Genomic DNA, 17,174 nt, shown 5'->3' on the forward strand with positions numbered 1-17,174 from the left:
ACAATCGCGTACGACGCGTAACGAGTCATCTGAGAATAACGTTGTCGAACGTCAGGTCTCTACTGTCGCGTTGCGTGGTTGACTTTTTAAATGGATTCCACGGCAGTTTCTTAGTTACGTGAGCGGTAGTAACGGAACCGGCTGGACTTGGTTGACCGGAGGAAATTCCGGATGAGCTGCTCGCCGAAACGCTTCCTTTGTCGTGCTGGTTGACGATTTTACCCGGCTTCTAGAATATCCGTAACAGGTCTCTGGTTATTAGGTCGTTTTTCTCAATATCAACGACCTTTGCCGTTCTCGTTTACCTTTAAGTAATTTCTATCCATTGGCGTGACCAACTTTAAATGAATAAAATCACCGGACTGCTTGATCAGTCGGACTACTTGTTCGTGAGAGGCCCATTTCACGTCTTTATCGCCGATTCCTACTATGAAATCGCCTTCCTTCATACCACCTAACTGGTGGGAACAACAAACAGAGAGGAGAGTGAAATGAAAAGAAAACCTTTCGGTGCGAGAGATTACAGAGTTAGGGCGTTGTGCCTAGGCGAGACTTACGTCGGCCAGCGAATTGTGATCGACCGCAGCTATTATTACAGGAGCGTCTCCTCGAACGCTAAACCCAAACCCTTCGCCGTCCGGCCCTCGTTGAAGTTGTATCAATCGCGGCGCGGTCCAATGCCTTTTAGCTGAAAATATCGCGACCGGGCCCAGTGATCTGAACAGATCCTCCACCCCGTGTTGTCCAAAATCCGGATGTGTGATGTTCAGTTGAAACTTTGTAGACGCTGCGCGTTGTCAGAGGGGACGTTTACGTTTACGTTTACGTTTACGTTTACGTTTTTATACTACCGTACGTTACGTTTTTATATTACCGTAATCGCCTTACCTATAATATCGGGAGGATCCAATAATCCTCGGAAATCGTCCTCGTCACCGATTCCGTTGTAACTCTCGATCGTTGATTCTTGCACTCTCTTTAGAACTTTGGCGAGCGCTTGTTTCGCTTTCAAGTCTCTGCACATCCTTTGCAGCCTTTGACTTTCTTCGTGCAACACCAAAGCTTCCCTCAGATGTGCTTTCCCTGAAGCGGTAACACGGTGGTGTACAAGTGACAAGATAGCAAATAGGAAAGATAGGAAATAGAGTTAAGTACGCACCTAACAGTTTCCTCTCGTTCTCGTCCCGTGGCACGATCACGTCCAGTTGAGTTTTTCCATCGCTCCTTTGTACATGCTCCAACGCGAGTTTAGTTTCCGGCCGCCACTCGGCTACAGGCCGGTCGAACAATCCGAGCGCGAGATGTTTGTGAGCGAGAGCGAGATGGTGTTCTCGCTTGACCAAGATCAACGAGATCCAAGTCTCCGGGACGTAGTCGCGGACTGGCTCGCGCGAGATCGATCCATGGACGTCGTTGTAGACGGCCGCAACCTAAGCAATCGACGACCGAATCGTTCGCCGTTCGGTAAAATCGTACGGGGAATCTAGGCGAAATATATACATAATAATGTATAAAGGCACGCGTACGTGAAACCTCGATGGACGCTACCTGTGACGCTTCCTGAGCGAGGTCCAACGAAACGTCGATGTTCCTTCCGTCCTTCGATTGGAATTCCAACTTTTCGAACAAACATTCCCTCGCCTGAGCCTGAAACCAGATATTATACGTGTAGAAGCATCGTATTAGGGTGGTACGGCTAGTTTGCAGTTACCAGCATCAGTTGGACGAGCATCTCGAGCATGTCCGGGCCGAGATCCATACTCGGTGCATTGGTAAAGTTTTCGTGTATGTAACGAAAGGTACCAGCTGCTCGGAGAAACGCGTCGATCGCCTGGTCCAAGCCTCGCGCGGAACGACGATCTTGTTTCGCGGCGAACTGAGTGTAGAGGGCGGCTGCGTTGAACAGAATCGAGGCCTTCTCGAACGCCACGGTGCGTTGACAGCTCGGCACGCCGGTCAACGAATCGAACCATTCGAAATAGATGCCCAGACTTCGATCCGGTGGGAAGAATCTTCGCTCGACGAAGTACAATTGATTGTAGTAGCGTAAGAGTAACGCGATGCCGGCCGAGTCCCTTGTCGGTGTTCGCGTTGCCTATTGTTTCGTCAACGTTTAACCAAACAATCATGAATTTAAATCATTAATCATTAATCATTAATCCCCTACCCTCCTCTTACCTACCCTCCTCTTACCTGTCTAGTATCCATCAGATCGGCGATTGCCTCCTCGTAATTGGCCCCATCCTCGCTGTAGTGTTCCAGGATAAAGTCCTGCGGATAACAATCGACGCGCGCGTTTATTTAATCGTTATTTCCGTACCGCCGGTGCTGCTTAGCGACCGCCACTCGCCAACCGTCATTTCGACCGATCGACTCGTCTTCGAAATGTCGAGGATCACGCTCGACCTACTCCGAAAACGTTCGGAGCACAACGAGGGCGAACTTTCGACGCTCGAGGAGATCGCGCTGCACCAAGAGAACATCGCCAAGATCGAACTGATCGACGATACCTGTAAACGCTTGAAGATTTTGTTGCTCCAGCACAATCTCATATCGAAAATCGAGAATCTGACCAAGTTGAAGAGCTTGGAGTATCTAAATTTGGCGTTGAACAACATAGAGGCGATCGAAAACTTGGAGGGTCTCGAGAGCTTAAGAAAGTTGGATCTGACGGTCAATTTTATCGGCGATCTTCGAGGATTGAAGAGCTTAAGGTATTGAGCCACACGTTTTCGCGCACTAATTTACCGAAACGGTCTGGTTCGGTGGTTCTCTCTTAACAACGGATGGTACACGTGTATACAGATGCAACGAGCACTTGGAACAGTTGTTCCTGACGGGGAACCCGTGCACCGACTACCAACGATACAGGGAGTACACGATCGTGGTGTTGTCGCAACTGAAAGAGTTGGACGGCGTCCCGATCGAGAGATCCGAACGTATAAAAGCGTTGCAGGTTTACGGTCGAATCGAAGCGGAGATTGTTGAAAGTTCCGCGAGACACGAGAGGACGAGGAAAGCGGAAATACTTGGTGGTGGTGGTGGTGGTGGTGGTGGTGGTGGTAGCGAGCGGAAAGAGCCGAGCGAGGTAGGAAGAGTATATCCTCGCGCAGCACCTACCTGGTAAAACGATCCGCGGTTATTATAACTAATCATTCAGCAGGAGGAGCAAGAGGAAGATGAAACATTTTGGAATCGAACCAGTCGTAACACGCCAGAGGAGCGCGTCGCGATCGCGCAACGATTTCTGCGAAACCAGCGGCGACAGAGTCGGGAGAAGGAAGATCGAGGAAACAACGGACAACGAATCGCTTCGAAACCAAAGTTATTCAATCCAGACGACGGCAGGCCGTATAACGTAAATCAACCGAAGGTGTCGTTCACTTTGGACGAAGAACGGTACAAGGATCGCATCGTCTTGGAGGTTGCCCTGTACAAGTATGCGACGATTCGATAATAACGGTATACCGAGAAACCGAATCGTAGACGAGCGTTGGCGATTAACAACCGGTGATGCATACGCTTTTTAGATATCTGGATACGTGCTACGTCGAAGTCGATGTGCAGCCCGAATACGTGCGCGTTACCATTAAGGGAAAGGTGCTACAGTTGACTCTACCCTGCGAGGTATCGGTAAAGGATAGCGTAGCCCAAAGAAATGTGACCAACGGCAGCCTCTTGGTGACGATGCCACGCTTGAATCCATTAGCTACGATCATCCCGAGCAATAACTGGCTGGGTAGCGGTGGTAACCGGAAGGGGCATACCACCGCCATCGAAGTAAAGAAACGATCGACGACCAGTGTACGCGAGTACTTGGAAATCGGACCTGACGCGAACACCAGCGTGGACTTTTTCAGAATCGTCGAGCGAAAAGAAAAAGAGTATGAAAACGAAAACGACGAAAATTGGCAAGTACCACCGCTCGAACGCGTGTTTCCGATCAGAGCGCAAAAGTTAGGAACCCCACCTTGAACGGATCTCGAAAGTCGATATCTTTGGTCTCTTTTAATCCCAGCGGTATCATTGGCATTGCCGGTTCCTCGCTAAAAAATAAAACACACGCTTTCAGGTATACACATTCGATAGGCGATCGAGATCCGAACGAGAATAACTTTCTTTTACCGACCTGTCGATGTTCTGGTAGAGCTCGACCGAGCTGTTCAACTCGGCGAGTTGTTCCTTTAGCAGCTGCAAATTCGAATTAACGAAACTCAATTCCAGTGCGACCGTTTCCCGCAACTTTCTGTTCGTAGTCGCCCTAAAATGTACAACAGAGGAGAATATAAATATGGGAAACGAGCAGGTGGTGGCCGCAGGTTTACGCGGAAAAGATTAGAATGGTCACTTGAACAGGTTTTCCGCGCCGGCTCGCAACCGAAGCTCCTTGTTGATCTCCTGGTTCAGTTTGCTTCGTTTGTTCTGCAGCTTTCCACGGCACGTGGCCACCCTGGGATCGGAGCCCTGCACACAGCCAGTCGAACCAGCCAATTATCAATCTCGTTTACGCTCGATCCCACTCGAAATCGAGTCGATCGTCGCCTCGAGTTCACCGTGCCTTGGCTACCCGTCACGCGGAGTAGTTTCAGAGACGCGACTAGTTCCACCGAACTAAAAGAAACCCGATGACCACCAATTTTTCTCACCCCGAGACCCTTTTTCCCCGACGAGCAGGAATCTCGTGATATTTCTACATCCTCCGTACGATACGGCCGAGTGATACACTCTACTCGCGCGTACTGCGACGATGCATGCTCCCAGCCTCTCCTCTTCTCTCTTCGCTCGTCCGGCCAAGTCGGCCGGGATCCGTGATTCTTCGTCGTCAAACCCGCGTAACAGGTCCACTTCAACATAGTATTCGTTCGCGTAACCGCATCGTTCCACTCGATCGCTATCTCCTCTCCGCTCGAACCGCCTCGTTACTCGGAGGAGCTACTACCGCGACTCTGTCGAGAAACTGTACTATAAGATCATTTGTCCTGGAGTGGGGAGCTCGAATTTTAACCTCAGCGCGCTCAGAGTACTCGATTACCACCTGTCGATCGATCTCATCGAACTCTTTCCAAAAAATCATCGCTCTTTACCTGTTCGCTACCTGTACCGGGTCGCTACATTGCTCATTGCCAACTAATTGGGACGAAACACGGAATCGAGCGGCGAAGAAACGAGGTCGAAGACCTTGCCGGCGGCGGCCCTCTGTGCCCTCTTCCGTTCCGTTCCGTTCCGTTCCATTCCATTCCATTCCATTCCATTCCATTCTTTTCTTTTCTTTTCTTTTCTATCCCGTTCCATTTCGTTCCGTTCCGTTCCGTTCCGTTCCGTTCCGTTCCATTTCATTTGATCTGTTCGCGCGAAAGAGACATCGTCGAGAAGAGAACGGGTTCGACGCGAAGATGCGGAACGCTAACGGGATTCCTCCTCGAACTTTGTTCCTCCAAATCCGTCGGGATACGAGCATCGTACGACGCGAATACGTCCGAGACCAGCCACCAAACGAACTTCACGTACACGTTCCTTACCAATTGGAGTAGTTTTGCTGGTATCGCGTCGAGAGTTTAGCGGACCAGGCACGCTCTACCGGAGTCGAGGCATGCTATTTATGTACGCGTTCGCGTTCGAACAACCGCAAACCATCCGACGACGGTTCTCTTTCTCCGTCGACAACAATATTTCTTGCCGCGTCGCGAGCTTTTTTGAGAGAAGAGTGAGAGAGAGAGAGAGAGAGAGAGAGAGTTTCATATTCAGGGATCGTTGTTATACACGGAAATTATTGTAATTAGATACTTTTCTAATAATTAGATAGCTTTTCTAAATAAAAGTGAAACGCTAGTAGGGAATAGAGATGAACGATTTTCATTTACCTGTAACCTCAAATCCGGAAGAATCAGCATGGTTTTAAGCTGTGGATAATACTACTGAAAATAGAAGTGAACGTTGCGACGAAAAGTCTTTCCTGACAGTAACTACGGACTCGTAGGCACTCGATATTTTCCTTTCCTTTCCTTTCCTACTCTCTCCGCACTGTTTCGACGAATAAATATCCGTCTATTCACTATTGAACACCAATAAAGTTCCTCTGGCGAAATACGATTGAAAGTAATCCATAGTTGCGACGGATGATCGTTGCGACGTTCGGTCACATTGCGGCCGCGTATACGGAGACCCGTATCGGAAAGGGGAAACTGAGCGAGACGTTACAAAAGTATACACGTTCAATGTTTCCGCGATGCGTTTCTTTTCTACGGGAAAGCGGAATTCTCGGGCCGACGAACGGTGTTGCGCCCGCGAAAAGGAGGGAGAACAAAATAAGATAGACAGGTAGACAGAGGGAGAGAGAAACCGATGTAGAGAAGTGGGGGGGCAATAACGGCTGAGAGTGGGAAAGAATGAAAGATCGAGCAAGAAGATTTACGGACCATTGCTAATTCCGCGTCGATCTCGATGGATGGAATAGCGCGCGCGTCACACGGCTTACCATGGATTCGTACAGTCTATTCGAATAGTTTGAGCCGACGGCTGTTCGAATCCATCCTTTCATTCGGTAATTTTCGCTAACCTTCGCCAAGGTACGCGCGACTTCGTTCTCTTTCGATCGGCATCGGATCGGTTCGTTCTCTAGTTCCATGCTTCACCACGAAAACATCGAATAAAGATTCGCGTCAAATAGATTTCTTAACGCATCGAAAGGTTTGTTTCTATGCCCTATATCGAATTACTCCATTATACGAATTATTCTACTACTGAGAAATTCTCAGCATCTCCAATAACGGTAACGTATTATTTCCTTCTTCTGGTTGTAACAGATAATTACTTTAACGTGGCGTAAAATTCGCGCGCGTTTTAAATTCATCGATAATATTCGTAAAACGGACCGAACATATTTTTAAGACGCTGCCTATGCAAAAACGATCATTAAAGAGAAAGCGTAGAAACAGCGATGGCGAATGATCAATAACTTTTATGTAATCGAATACGTAATGCTCTATCGATTTTTATGCGTTGCATGGTTCTTTGGCTTTTTTTTTTTTTTAAATGCGAGACACATCGAAAAAAAAAAAAGAAAAGTTTCATCGGATCGTACGAACAAGTTCTACTCTCTCTCTTTCTCTTTCCCTCCCTCTTCCACACCCTCTGGTGGAATGTTTCGCATTCTGGATCGACATTCTATGATCTGTAGACGGAGAAAGTTGAAATGGAATCGTCTCGATTTTACGTTAGAAATCGTGCACAACCCGTCAAACAACCGAGACAGTTGGAGGGAAGCAAACAATGGTGATAAAGGAAGGAAGGAAGGAAGGAACCGGTTGATCGGAAGCATGGTTCTAGCTCGTGTACGCACGGTTCGTTTCACAGGAAGAATGATGCGCGACAACACGGCACGAGCATGAAATGAAAAGTGCGCTTAAAGAGGTACACACGGATACTTACCCTAACGAAACGTGGCTTATGAATATCATCCTCGACGATCTCTCCAGACACGATCGGAACGTTCATTGTATCCTTTTTACATTCTTACTCTTCGACCACGCGGGCGACACGTTTCACCTGTCGTAGTAAAGTGACAACATGATTCAGCTTGGATAGATTCGTTCAAAACGGCCCCTCGGTTTACTTTGGTCAATGCACGTCGAGTATACGGTTATTCATTGGGTCGAGCTTTTATGCTCGATTAAAAAAATAGAATCGTTGATTCGGCTGAGACGTCGCTCGAGAATCGGATGCATATAGATTTTCCGGGTTGGTAACAAAACTGTACGAGATTACGACACCAGCCATCGGTTAAAGGGTATACACGTCGGATCGTCACTCGCGTTCGCGATTGCGTGAAAGAGTTCTCGAACGCGTTACCATGTAAACAGAAACGGGCCGAAGGAAAGAAAAAAACAGAAAGGCCGATTAGATAGACGTGGGTGGAACGGTTATTGCGAACAGCAGCGCGATCAATCAGCACTGGGAATGTTGAAATACTCCTGCAAGTACGCTGTTCACGCGTGTACACATCGGCTAGTAAGCCGCGCGACCTCGCCTCTTTCCCTGCAGATGGGATTCGATTCGATCGTTCTCTTCCACAGGTGTGACGAGAGTAGAAGCGCGTGCGCGTGCGCCTTTACGTGCGTGCGTACGATACGATACGATACGATACGATACGATACCATCGATGCGCCCGTCCGTTACCAGGTTTCTTCTCTTTCAGGACTCTTCTTCGTCGATTTAATCCAGAGGTAATATGTGTTTCGTGAAATAAAACAAGCCACGCTTGATTGTATTAATCGCAATGTATTGGTACTAAATCTAGATTCGTGTATTCACAATATAGATACAAATTGTCTTGGGATCCGATAACGTTAGTACATACAGTATGAACAGTCGTTGAATTCGAGATTCGAAAAATAAATTGGTCTCCCCTCGCAATCGGTCGACGTTGTGTCCATATCGATAACCGGAAATTAGTCGCCGTACCGACGGCTCGATTCGATCGGTTTCCGGATAGACGAGCAACATCGTTTTCGACATTGCACCTTTCTCGATGGTTCATCGATTTGGCACGGTCTTAAAAGGTTTCGCAAATTGGGTAAAGACTCTCGATCACCGATACCTGTTTTCACGCAAACATTCAGTCTGTGGACAAACGTTAACGACGAAAAGAAGCCCTATACAGCAACGTGAACTACAGCAGACGTGGTAGAGAACACCAGCTCCACGCTTGTATGTATATGTATATATATAGATGTACGTATAGATGTACGTATGTATGTATGTATGTATGTATGTTTGTATATATATATATATGCATATTTACATGATAAAATGTGCGCTTCTTATCGTATCGGTTGAGGATGTCGCGCGAAACCAGTCGCGGAGAAACGAGAGATCGATGAAAATTTGATAAAAAATGCAGTTACATTTATATTTTTCGAATATTCTCGTCGATGCTCGCCGAAAATTACCTCTATGATATTATAATATAATACGTTTGGGAACGACGTGTGTACACCTCGGTATAGCAAAGGAAGACTTTCTCCAGGTTATTTTCGTAACGCACGAACATTGAAATTTTTCTTTTTTACTTCTCTCTTAACCGGCTTATCGTTTTTCGATTAAAATAACAATTCGATCCATCATCACAGATTCGAGTTTAGGACGGAAACAGGCTATTCCATGGATTACGCCGAGCTTAAAAGTTCTCTGCAACAATCACCATTAGATAATGTGTTATTCCGTCAACACACCCCGACAAACCGTTCACTCGCAAATACCCCTCTATCGTCTCTATCCTGACAATCGTGCTCGATTAATTATAATATACTTACGTCGAAAGTTCCCTTCCCAGTAAACCAGTTCCGACTAAGCCAGTACGCGATCGACTCCTATTAAGCTGCGCTCTTCTTTCTGCTGTAAAAGAGAAACAGTTACCACGTTTGTATTTTCGTATCGACTAATAATTGTTGCTTTGTTAAAACCCTGCGCCCACCGCAGCAAGACGAATTAGAGAGAAGCTTTTTAGCATAGAATTAGTTAGAGTGCAGAAATCTTTCTTTATTATAATAATTAGACAATTACGGTATTTACAACGAGTTTGATTACAAGCGATCGGCACAGCAGTTGTTCACGGCGTACATGTTAATTTTTGTATGCTTTCTTCCCCTTCTTAAAAATTCAGGTCGCGTGTAAAACAAGAGAGGAAAAATATAAAAGAGCAACATCGTAACGAAAAACGAGATTCAGTCTTGTCGCGAAGTCTAAAATTCTATAATGGATAGGTTAATCACAGGTAAAACGGGATAAAACGGGATAAAACGGGATAAAACGGTTCAATATTATACAATTCACCAAAATTTCCAAATCTTTAACCGATGCTTTCTCTTCGGTGAAATGATTTTCCCGTTCTCGACAGCGATCGCCGATGCCCCCCGATCGCATTCCGGTTTCGTCGAGCGAAATTGTAAACTATCAAGATCGTTGCTGGTTTGCGGCTGAAGAGGATCGCGTTTCGAGGTGACGATTCGCCGCTTCGAACGTCGCGCGGACAAACCACTCTGATTTTCGGCTCTGGCTCGAATCAGTCTTAACGGGCTGGCGATGGTCCTGCCGAGTCTCGTCGCGATAGTATCGGCGGAGTTCGCGGCTCCGTCGGGAGGAAAAGAACGGTTCTCGTTCGAGGGCGAGGATGGGAACGAAACGGATCCGCTCGACGGGCTAGCAAGAAAACGATCGCACGAGTTCCGTGTTTTCGCGGTGAGCCTCGAGTGCTTCGATTTACGGGCCCTGACCGTGCGCCGCACGATACTATTCCTCTTATGCTTTTTACTCACAATAACGCGTCTCCGTTTTACCGGAGTAACTTTGACCGCTTCGCCTATCAAGGTGGTGCTCGTCTTGTAGCAAGAGGACGGTACGCGGCTCTTCAGCTCGTCTATTACAAACCCGTAGGACGTGACCGACGCGATCGTCACCGGTTCGACGGAATCGGTCCGAGGCGACGAATCCGAGGCTTGATCGGTGTACCGGGAGGACATCCTTGAACAAGTTATCCCCCTTCTCGGGGTTCCTTCGACCAGCGATCCGTCGAAACGTATCTTCTTACGCGCGATCTCGTTCTGTCTCTTTTTCTCGAACGAGCTAACTCTCGACAAATATCTCTTTTGTCTCGGCGTTCTCGCCGCCTGATCGAGCAACAAACGTTTATAGAGATGCTGATTCTCCTCCGGTGTTGCGTACCGAACGAGATCGTTTGTTCCCGCGAGTTTATTCCGATATCGTTTAATCGCGCGCCGTTCGGCCGCTCCCGACTCGTACAACTTAGCGAGCAACCGCTTCTCCTCCTTCTTCGCTGTAGATTTTCTCGAAGCGTACGCGGTCCTAGGAAACTTACCACCAGCGGCGCGTGTTTGACGTTTGCGACGTTGATCCGGTCGACTGAACGCGGACCCGGTTTGAAGGGCTTCCATTAGACTGTCCATCACGCCTTCCTGCGTTTCGTGCGCGTTCATATCGACGAGCGCGCGTTTCCGCGCTGCCCGTGCCGCTTTCTCCGCCTCTGCTTTTTCTCGCGCCTCCCTTGCTCTTCTCTGCTTCTCTTCACCCTCTCTAACCTTTATTATTTCCCTCTGAGCTTGCTGGAAAAAAAAACAAAACAAAAAAAAAAAAAAAAAAAAAAAAAAAAAAAAAACGTTTCTCAACGATTCATTCCCCATCGTCGTTACCCGTCTACCATTATTCCCGCTATTTACCATGAAATCGTCTTTGAACGTTTTTATATCGCCGAAAAATTCTTCTATCGTGTACTTTTGTTTGTCGAACGAAAAGAATTCCGAGATTTCGGTGTACAAGTTGTCCATATTTTTAAACATATTCTGAAGAATTTCGTAAGATTCTCGAGCCTTCTTCGCGAACGGCTGTGTCAAATAATTTCGTTACGATTAAGGAAGATGACGATACCAAAGCTGAAAACGAGAGAGAGAGAGAGAGAGAGAGAGAGAGAGAGAGAGAGAGAGAGAGAGAAAGGATACACCCATAACGTCTAGGAAGAGATCCTCGTCAGATTGTGGAATTTTAGCATTCGATAAATCTTGTTCGAGATTTCGAATGTTGGAATCCATTTGTCGCAACGTTCTCTGAATATTCTCCAACGAAACACGACTCGCTCTGTCGACGTGCGCCAATTCTTCCGGAAATGTGAGACAATCTGGGAATTTTTGTTCTATCGTGCCTACCAAATAGTGCATCAAGGTCTGTTTGTTATCGATATCCTTCGTGCTGGTCAACTGAAAATGAAAACAAAACGACATCGAACGAACGAAGCGAAACGGTACGGTACGGTACGGTACGGTACGGTACGGTACGGTACGGTACGATAGGGCACTTGCGCCCGTATTGCAGATCGTCGATCGAACCTTGGTTAGAAAACTGATTTCAAATCCGAATGCCTGACCGTTCTTCGATCCGGAGTTCATATAATTGCCAAGCAACAGAATCAATTCCAGAATTTTGGCAAATTTTTTGCTATCCTTTACTTCTTGGCAAGCCGCAGTCCCCGCGACGATATCTGGCTTCACATCCTGTACCAGTTCATCGTATCGCAGCGTGAAGCTTAACGATCTTAATCTCGGCAGCAATCTCTTGATAGTCGATATCTGTGACGCAGCGAATCGTAAACCAATAATTCCAATCGCCAACAGATTATACATTTCTCTCTGGTACGTTTACTCACGGTAATGCAAAACTGCTCGGCTTCCGTCAGGTCGTCGTACTGGTCCTTGTAAAGTTGTAACTTGGAGAGTTGCTCGGGTGGAGGTAAATATTGTATCAATCCCTGCAGTATATTATCCGAGATAACTGGCCCTTCGCATTTAAGTAAACACGACTTCACCTCTGTATGCGACATATGCTTCAAGGTACCGTTAAGAAGTATAAGGATGTTTTGCGCTGCTTTGCCGTCGAGAACTTTCAGATCTTTCACTTTCTTCGACGGCGTCGACCTATGCGAATTATCAGAAATGTTGAGCAAACACCGTTCAATTGCAACCGATTCACAGACAGACTCACTTGTCAACGACATCGTCCATCTTTTTCCCGCTTGGTTTCGAGGCAAACTTTCGGGTCAAACCATCCAATATCTCGGGACTGGCCAATCTGTCCTCCTGTACTTTTGTCCAAAACGATTTTTCGGTAAGTTTGTGCGGCATAATCTGAAAACGAAAAAAAAGGACCACGCGTCCGATCAATGAAAATGAAGAAAGAAGACGAAACGAGAAGGAAAATAGAGTTTGAATGTTCACCGCTTTCCAATTCGCTCGTTTCAATGGCGCATCGACGTCCCACTTTTTCTTCGGTTTCAAACCTAACGGGAGCGAGGCCGGGATAATTCCAGGCATCATAGGCGGCGGTGCCGGGCCTGCCGATGATCCTGGCATCGGTGGTGGCATCGGTCCTGACTGCGTACCGGACATGGGCGGCGGTGGTGGCGGTGGAGGAGCACCGAAACCCGAAACCGACGGTGGTGGCGGTGGTGGTGGCGGCGGCGGTGGCGGTGCCAGCATCGCACCCGTTCTTGCTCCATTCGCGTTTACAAGCTGCGCCGGCGGCGGCGGCGGCGGCGGCGGAGGTGGCGGTGGTGCCCCCGTTTGCGCTAAACTACCAGCCATCCCGGGGGAACCCTTCTGCGCGACGAATCGACGAAAATAGAAATCCTTTACAGAATAGCTTCTATCGTCGCATATTATGTAAAATTAAAATACCCACCGCGTTACCACCTCCCGTCCCCAATCTTCCACCCCCTTGTTCAAACTCCCTGATCTTATTTTCCGCGTGTTGAAGTTTCGCTTCCGCTTCCTGTTTGCTGGCTATAGCCTCCTCCAATTTTTGCGACAGCTCGGTCGATCGCCTTTCTTCTTCCGCCTTCGATTTCTCGACCAATGTGTCGATCAGTGGCTGCACGTCGATTTGAAAGCGTTTCGTCGCGCTAAAATCCGGATCGCAACCCGAACGGTGTAACACTATCTGCGACACGCATTCCTCTATCAATTTATAATAGGCCGGCCTGTTTGGGGACAGAGAAACGATAAATGTTCGCGATCGTTTTACTTCGCGATGCCTGTACCGTTGCCTCTTCCCTACCTCACCAAGGCATCGTCTCTGACGAACAACAGATGCTGAAGTATCGATAGAAAATACGGCTCGGCGGACGTTTCCATCACCATGTTTTTGATCACTTCGAAACAATCGTTCACGTCGTCCAATTCCAATCGGACGTGGTCAAATCTTTGGACGAACTCCTCGTAATCTTCCTCTTTGTGATCGTTAAATATCTTTAGATGTCTAGCCAGATCTTCGGACTCGTCCTTTTCCAACCTTTCCAATATGTCGGCCAACCCGACCCGCATAATTTCGTTTCGCAGATGCAGCCTGAAGTCCAATTCTTCGGCCGACGAGATGATCGAATTGATCAGTTGAAGACATACCACCTGTAACGGAGAACCGAATCGGGTAATCGAATATTTTTCTACGCCTCTCTCGAATTTCGATTAGCCGAAATAGCGTACTCGTAGATTCTCGTTCTTCTTATTCATCAAACCCTGTACAATCGGTAAAAACCTCTCCCTCCCTTTGAATTCGCCGTTCATGGTGATCGCGTCGAGAACTTTCTTGTGGCTGTCGCTCGAGATAAGACAGACAGCCCCGAGCAATTTCACAGCCTCGGACATGACGGATGGTTTCGTCGGCTCCAACGATCTTGCCACGATCGTAAGCGCCTCGTGATGAGCCAACATCTCCTTTATGCCAACGGTGTTGTTCATGATAGCCTTCAGACATCGGATGCATTCGTACTGTATACGCTCGTACCGATTGTCACTGGATGTAGGTTGGAAAATCGATGCTATTTAGTGGGTTTACATATTTCTTAGGTGAAAGAAAGAGAGATAGAAAGAAAATAAAAGATAAGTGTTCTCATCGTTCCTGCGAGAAGAGCGTGAAGGGTGGAACGAAAAGGGGAACTTGTCTAATCAAATAAAAGCTAATTAAATAGTATTTTAGTAGGTAAATTACCTATCGTAATACATGAAGGCACTGGAATAGAATAGAAGAGGAACATTAGAAATTCTTAATCGGTGAATATCGAAGAATAATGCAAACGCGATGTGTGCAACCACAACGGAACGTTCGTAACGCAACGGAACTCGGTCCCTTAAACTTACTGGTGGTATACTTACTTCCGATAGCATTCGTTGAGCGTCGCTAAAACCTGTTTCAATCCCTTGGTACCGAATTCTTGTACCCAACTCAGAGGATTGTTCGTTAACGCTATTCTCAAAGATTCGATGCAGTTGTAGATTTTGTTCACGCTCAAATCCGGTTGCGCCAAATACTGTATGTAATCCGCTGGTTTATCGAACTTTGATCTGTTCTCTTGTATGGTACCCTTGTAATGCAAGACCAACATCTCTTTCTTCTTCGTTTCCGACTGTTGTCGCAACGGCTCCTTCTTCTCCTCGGTCAGATTCATGTTGGCCTGTTCGATCGGCGATCATCTCGTTAGTACGTCTCCGTCTAACGAGATCGAAGGCAACCGTAAATCCGCATCTCTACTCACCAGCATTTCCTCGAATTTGTCGTTCACCGTTTCCTTGTCCATCCTTTCGATGATGCTACGTTGCTGTTCGATCTCGTTGAAATCATCGCCGGAATGGGGACGGGGTATCGTATTGTTTCCCGAACCACTTCTGACCCCACCTCCACGCCCGGACTTTTTTGGCCGGCCGAACCATGTGTCCAGCTAAAAAATTGCAATTATTTCTTTTTTTTTCACTTTTCACTTTCCTACAACTATGTCCTTTAACGTAATAGGGTGCTACCCAATCTGTGATCATCGATCTTTCTTCACCGCGAGAGCGTCAGCGAGAGCGTCAGCGAGGCCCCCGCGTGCTGCTGCGGTTTTCGTAGGCAAACTGCTGAATCGAGAGGTAACGGGATAATCGGCGCAGCAGCGCGAGGGGCCAGTCATATCTCGACCCGTGTGCGACATTAATATATTCTGCTATTTAGCCGATAGCATAATAATACTAGCCGAAATGAGCGAACCGTCCGTTCGATGACTCACGTTCGTTCTACACGCGCGTGTGATCGTTCCAAGCCTCGCGTCACGGTCCTCCCAAGTTCGAGCGAGTACGTCACGGCTGCGTATAGCTCAAGGTTTCGACGATTCGTACAAAAACATCCTCGCCAAAATTATCTAAACATCGACCGCGCCGATGTTGTCACCCGTCCCCTTCCCGGTAAATATTATTACGTCTCCCCATCTCTTTCGTTCCATCCTAGTGTTTCCGTTCTCAACGTTTTATATTTTTCGATCCGAACAAATTATAATGTGTCCCCGATGCGTAGCTCGTCACCTTGTCCTAATATTTTATTCCGCCGCGCGTTGACACACTCGAAGAACGTAGCCTTTTCCGTAATTTACCTTGAACGATTCACCGTGACTCATCTAGTAGAAGAGCGTTCCGTTCTTACTTACGACTTTGCGTTTTCGAAACTCTCTCTCTCTCTCCTACCCGATCGACGATCACTATTTCGACCCAAAGATAAGACAACCCAAGAGAGGAACTCGGAGTCCTTACTTTGCTCTTTATCCAAAACCACGAACACCATGTCCGACACATACTCGTGAAATTAAAACTTATTGCAACTACCACTCTTCTCGTTATCGCGCACTGTCGCGAAAAATACCGATAACTACACGCCAGGAAACGTAACGTCCATACGTATACATATGTATATGTAACACTGTTGAGTAAAATTCGTGTTCAACGTATTTCAGATTAACTTTACATTCATTTCTTTATCGAAATATCAGCATACTTGTTTGTAGTCACAATTTTTCTCCACACCTATAGTCCTGGGTATCCTAGTCCAATCTAATCATTTCCACACGAGACCATCGCACAGTGAAACTTTTTACAAAGACAAGTTTTCCTGTTTATTCCCAAATTCTATGCAATTTTATGCGGTACGTATATCGAAATAGAAGAATTCCGATAGGAATCAAAACTACATCAATTTTCGATTCCCAATTTCCAATTTCCAATCCGATTCCGTTTTAACTTTACCAACGTACAGCACTCACTTTCAATGTATACTTACAAAACCTGCAGACGATTTGTCTTTCCTATTGGCCATAGCTTTGTCCCGATCGATCGTTACCTTCTATCGTACATGATTCTGTCCTACAAAAAGGATAGAAAAATTTTTATAAGCGCGCTTTACTAAAGTAAAGGGTCAAAAAATCTTTTACCAATAAGGAACAGTCTCGATTCTAAACGTACTTTGCGTACGTATCAAAGAACGTTGTAACAAAGAACGGTACAAAGAATAAGATTAAGAAGACGATAGAAATAAAATTCTATCGTACAAAAGTATAACAACGGTAAACAGTCTTATTTCCAATTAATCTAAAAAGCAACGTTATCGAGTACACTGGATACTGGGAGGAAAAGAAAATAGGCTACTTATTCCTCGTAACTCGAATCAACGTGTACAGTTGTCCTCTCTCCTTTTGCACGCGCACGCACACACACATGTATATGTATGTACAATTAATTTACTCACTTGGTTCAGTTTAAAACTGTGTTCCCTCACTTCCTCTCACCCTCTCGAAAAGTTTACAAAATTAACGTTGC

At 46.7% G+C, this 17,174-nt stretch overlaps 3 protein-coding genes across 3 annotated transcripts; 1 reads left to right on the top strand and 2 right to left on the bottom strand.

The window, feature by feature from the left end:
• Positions 1–25: 25 nt before the first annotated feature.
• Positions 26–2,208, bottom strand: Rhp (GTP-Rho-binding protein rhophilin). The gene is made up of 8 exons (XM_076895878.1): positions 2,194–2,208; positions 1,712–2,095; positions 1,549–1,647; positions 1,160–1,430; positions 889–1,083; positions 558–787; positions 306–458; positions 26–229 (listed from the first exon to the last, which is right to left on the bottom strand). The coding sequence occupies exons 1-8, from the start codon at positions 2,206–2,208 to the stop codon at positions 26–28; spliced, it is 1,551 nt and encodes a 516-aa protein (XP_076751993.1).
• Positions 2,209–2,347: 139 nt separating this feature from the next.
• On the top strand, positions 2,348–3,975 carry Tilb (touch insensitive larva B). The gene is given in 3 exon segments (XM_076895879.1): positions 2,348–2,714; positions 2,806–3,438; positions 3,531–3,975. Coding segments are annotated over 3 exon segments (1,407 nt in total). The 5' UTR covers positions 2,348–2,385.
• Positions 3,976–8,821: 4,846 nt separating this feature from the next.
• Positions 8,822–17,154, bottom strand: Dia (diaphanous related formin 1). Its single transcript, XM_076895255.1, has 16 exons — positions 17,104–17,154; positions 16,639–16,721; positions 15,092–15,274; positions 14,712–15,010; positions 14,043–14,352; positions 13,618–13,964; positions 13,243–13,540; positions 12,780–13,160; positions 12,547–12,689; positions 12,212–12,479; positions 11,895–12,134; positions 11,511–11,765; positions 11,232–11,396; positions 10,874–11,117; positions 9,312–9,393; positions 8,822–9,186 (listed from the first exon to the last, which is right to left on the bottom strand). The coding sequence occupies exons 2-16, from the start codon at positions 16,672–16,674 to the stop codon at positions 9,165–9,167; spliced, it is 3,273 nt and encodes a 1,090-aa protein (XP_076751370.1). The 5' UTR covers positions 16,675–16,721; positions 17,104–17,154; the 3' UTR covers positions 8,822–9,164.
• Between the last annotated feature and the right edge of the window lie 20 nt (positions 17,155–17,174).

The sequence above is a fragment of the Xylocopa sonorina genome, chromosome 5 (assembly GCF_050948175.1).
Source record: "Xylocopa sonorina isolate GNS202 chromosome 5, iyXylSono1_principal, whole genome shotgun sequence".
Classification (NCBI taxonomy): domain Eukaryota; kingdom Metazoa; phylum Arthropoda; class Insecta; order Hymenoptera; family Apidae; genus Xylocopa; species Xylocopa sonorina.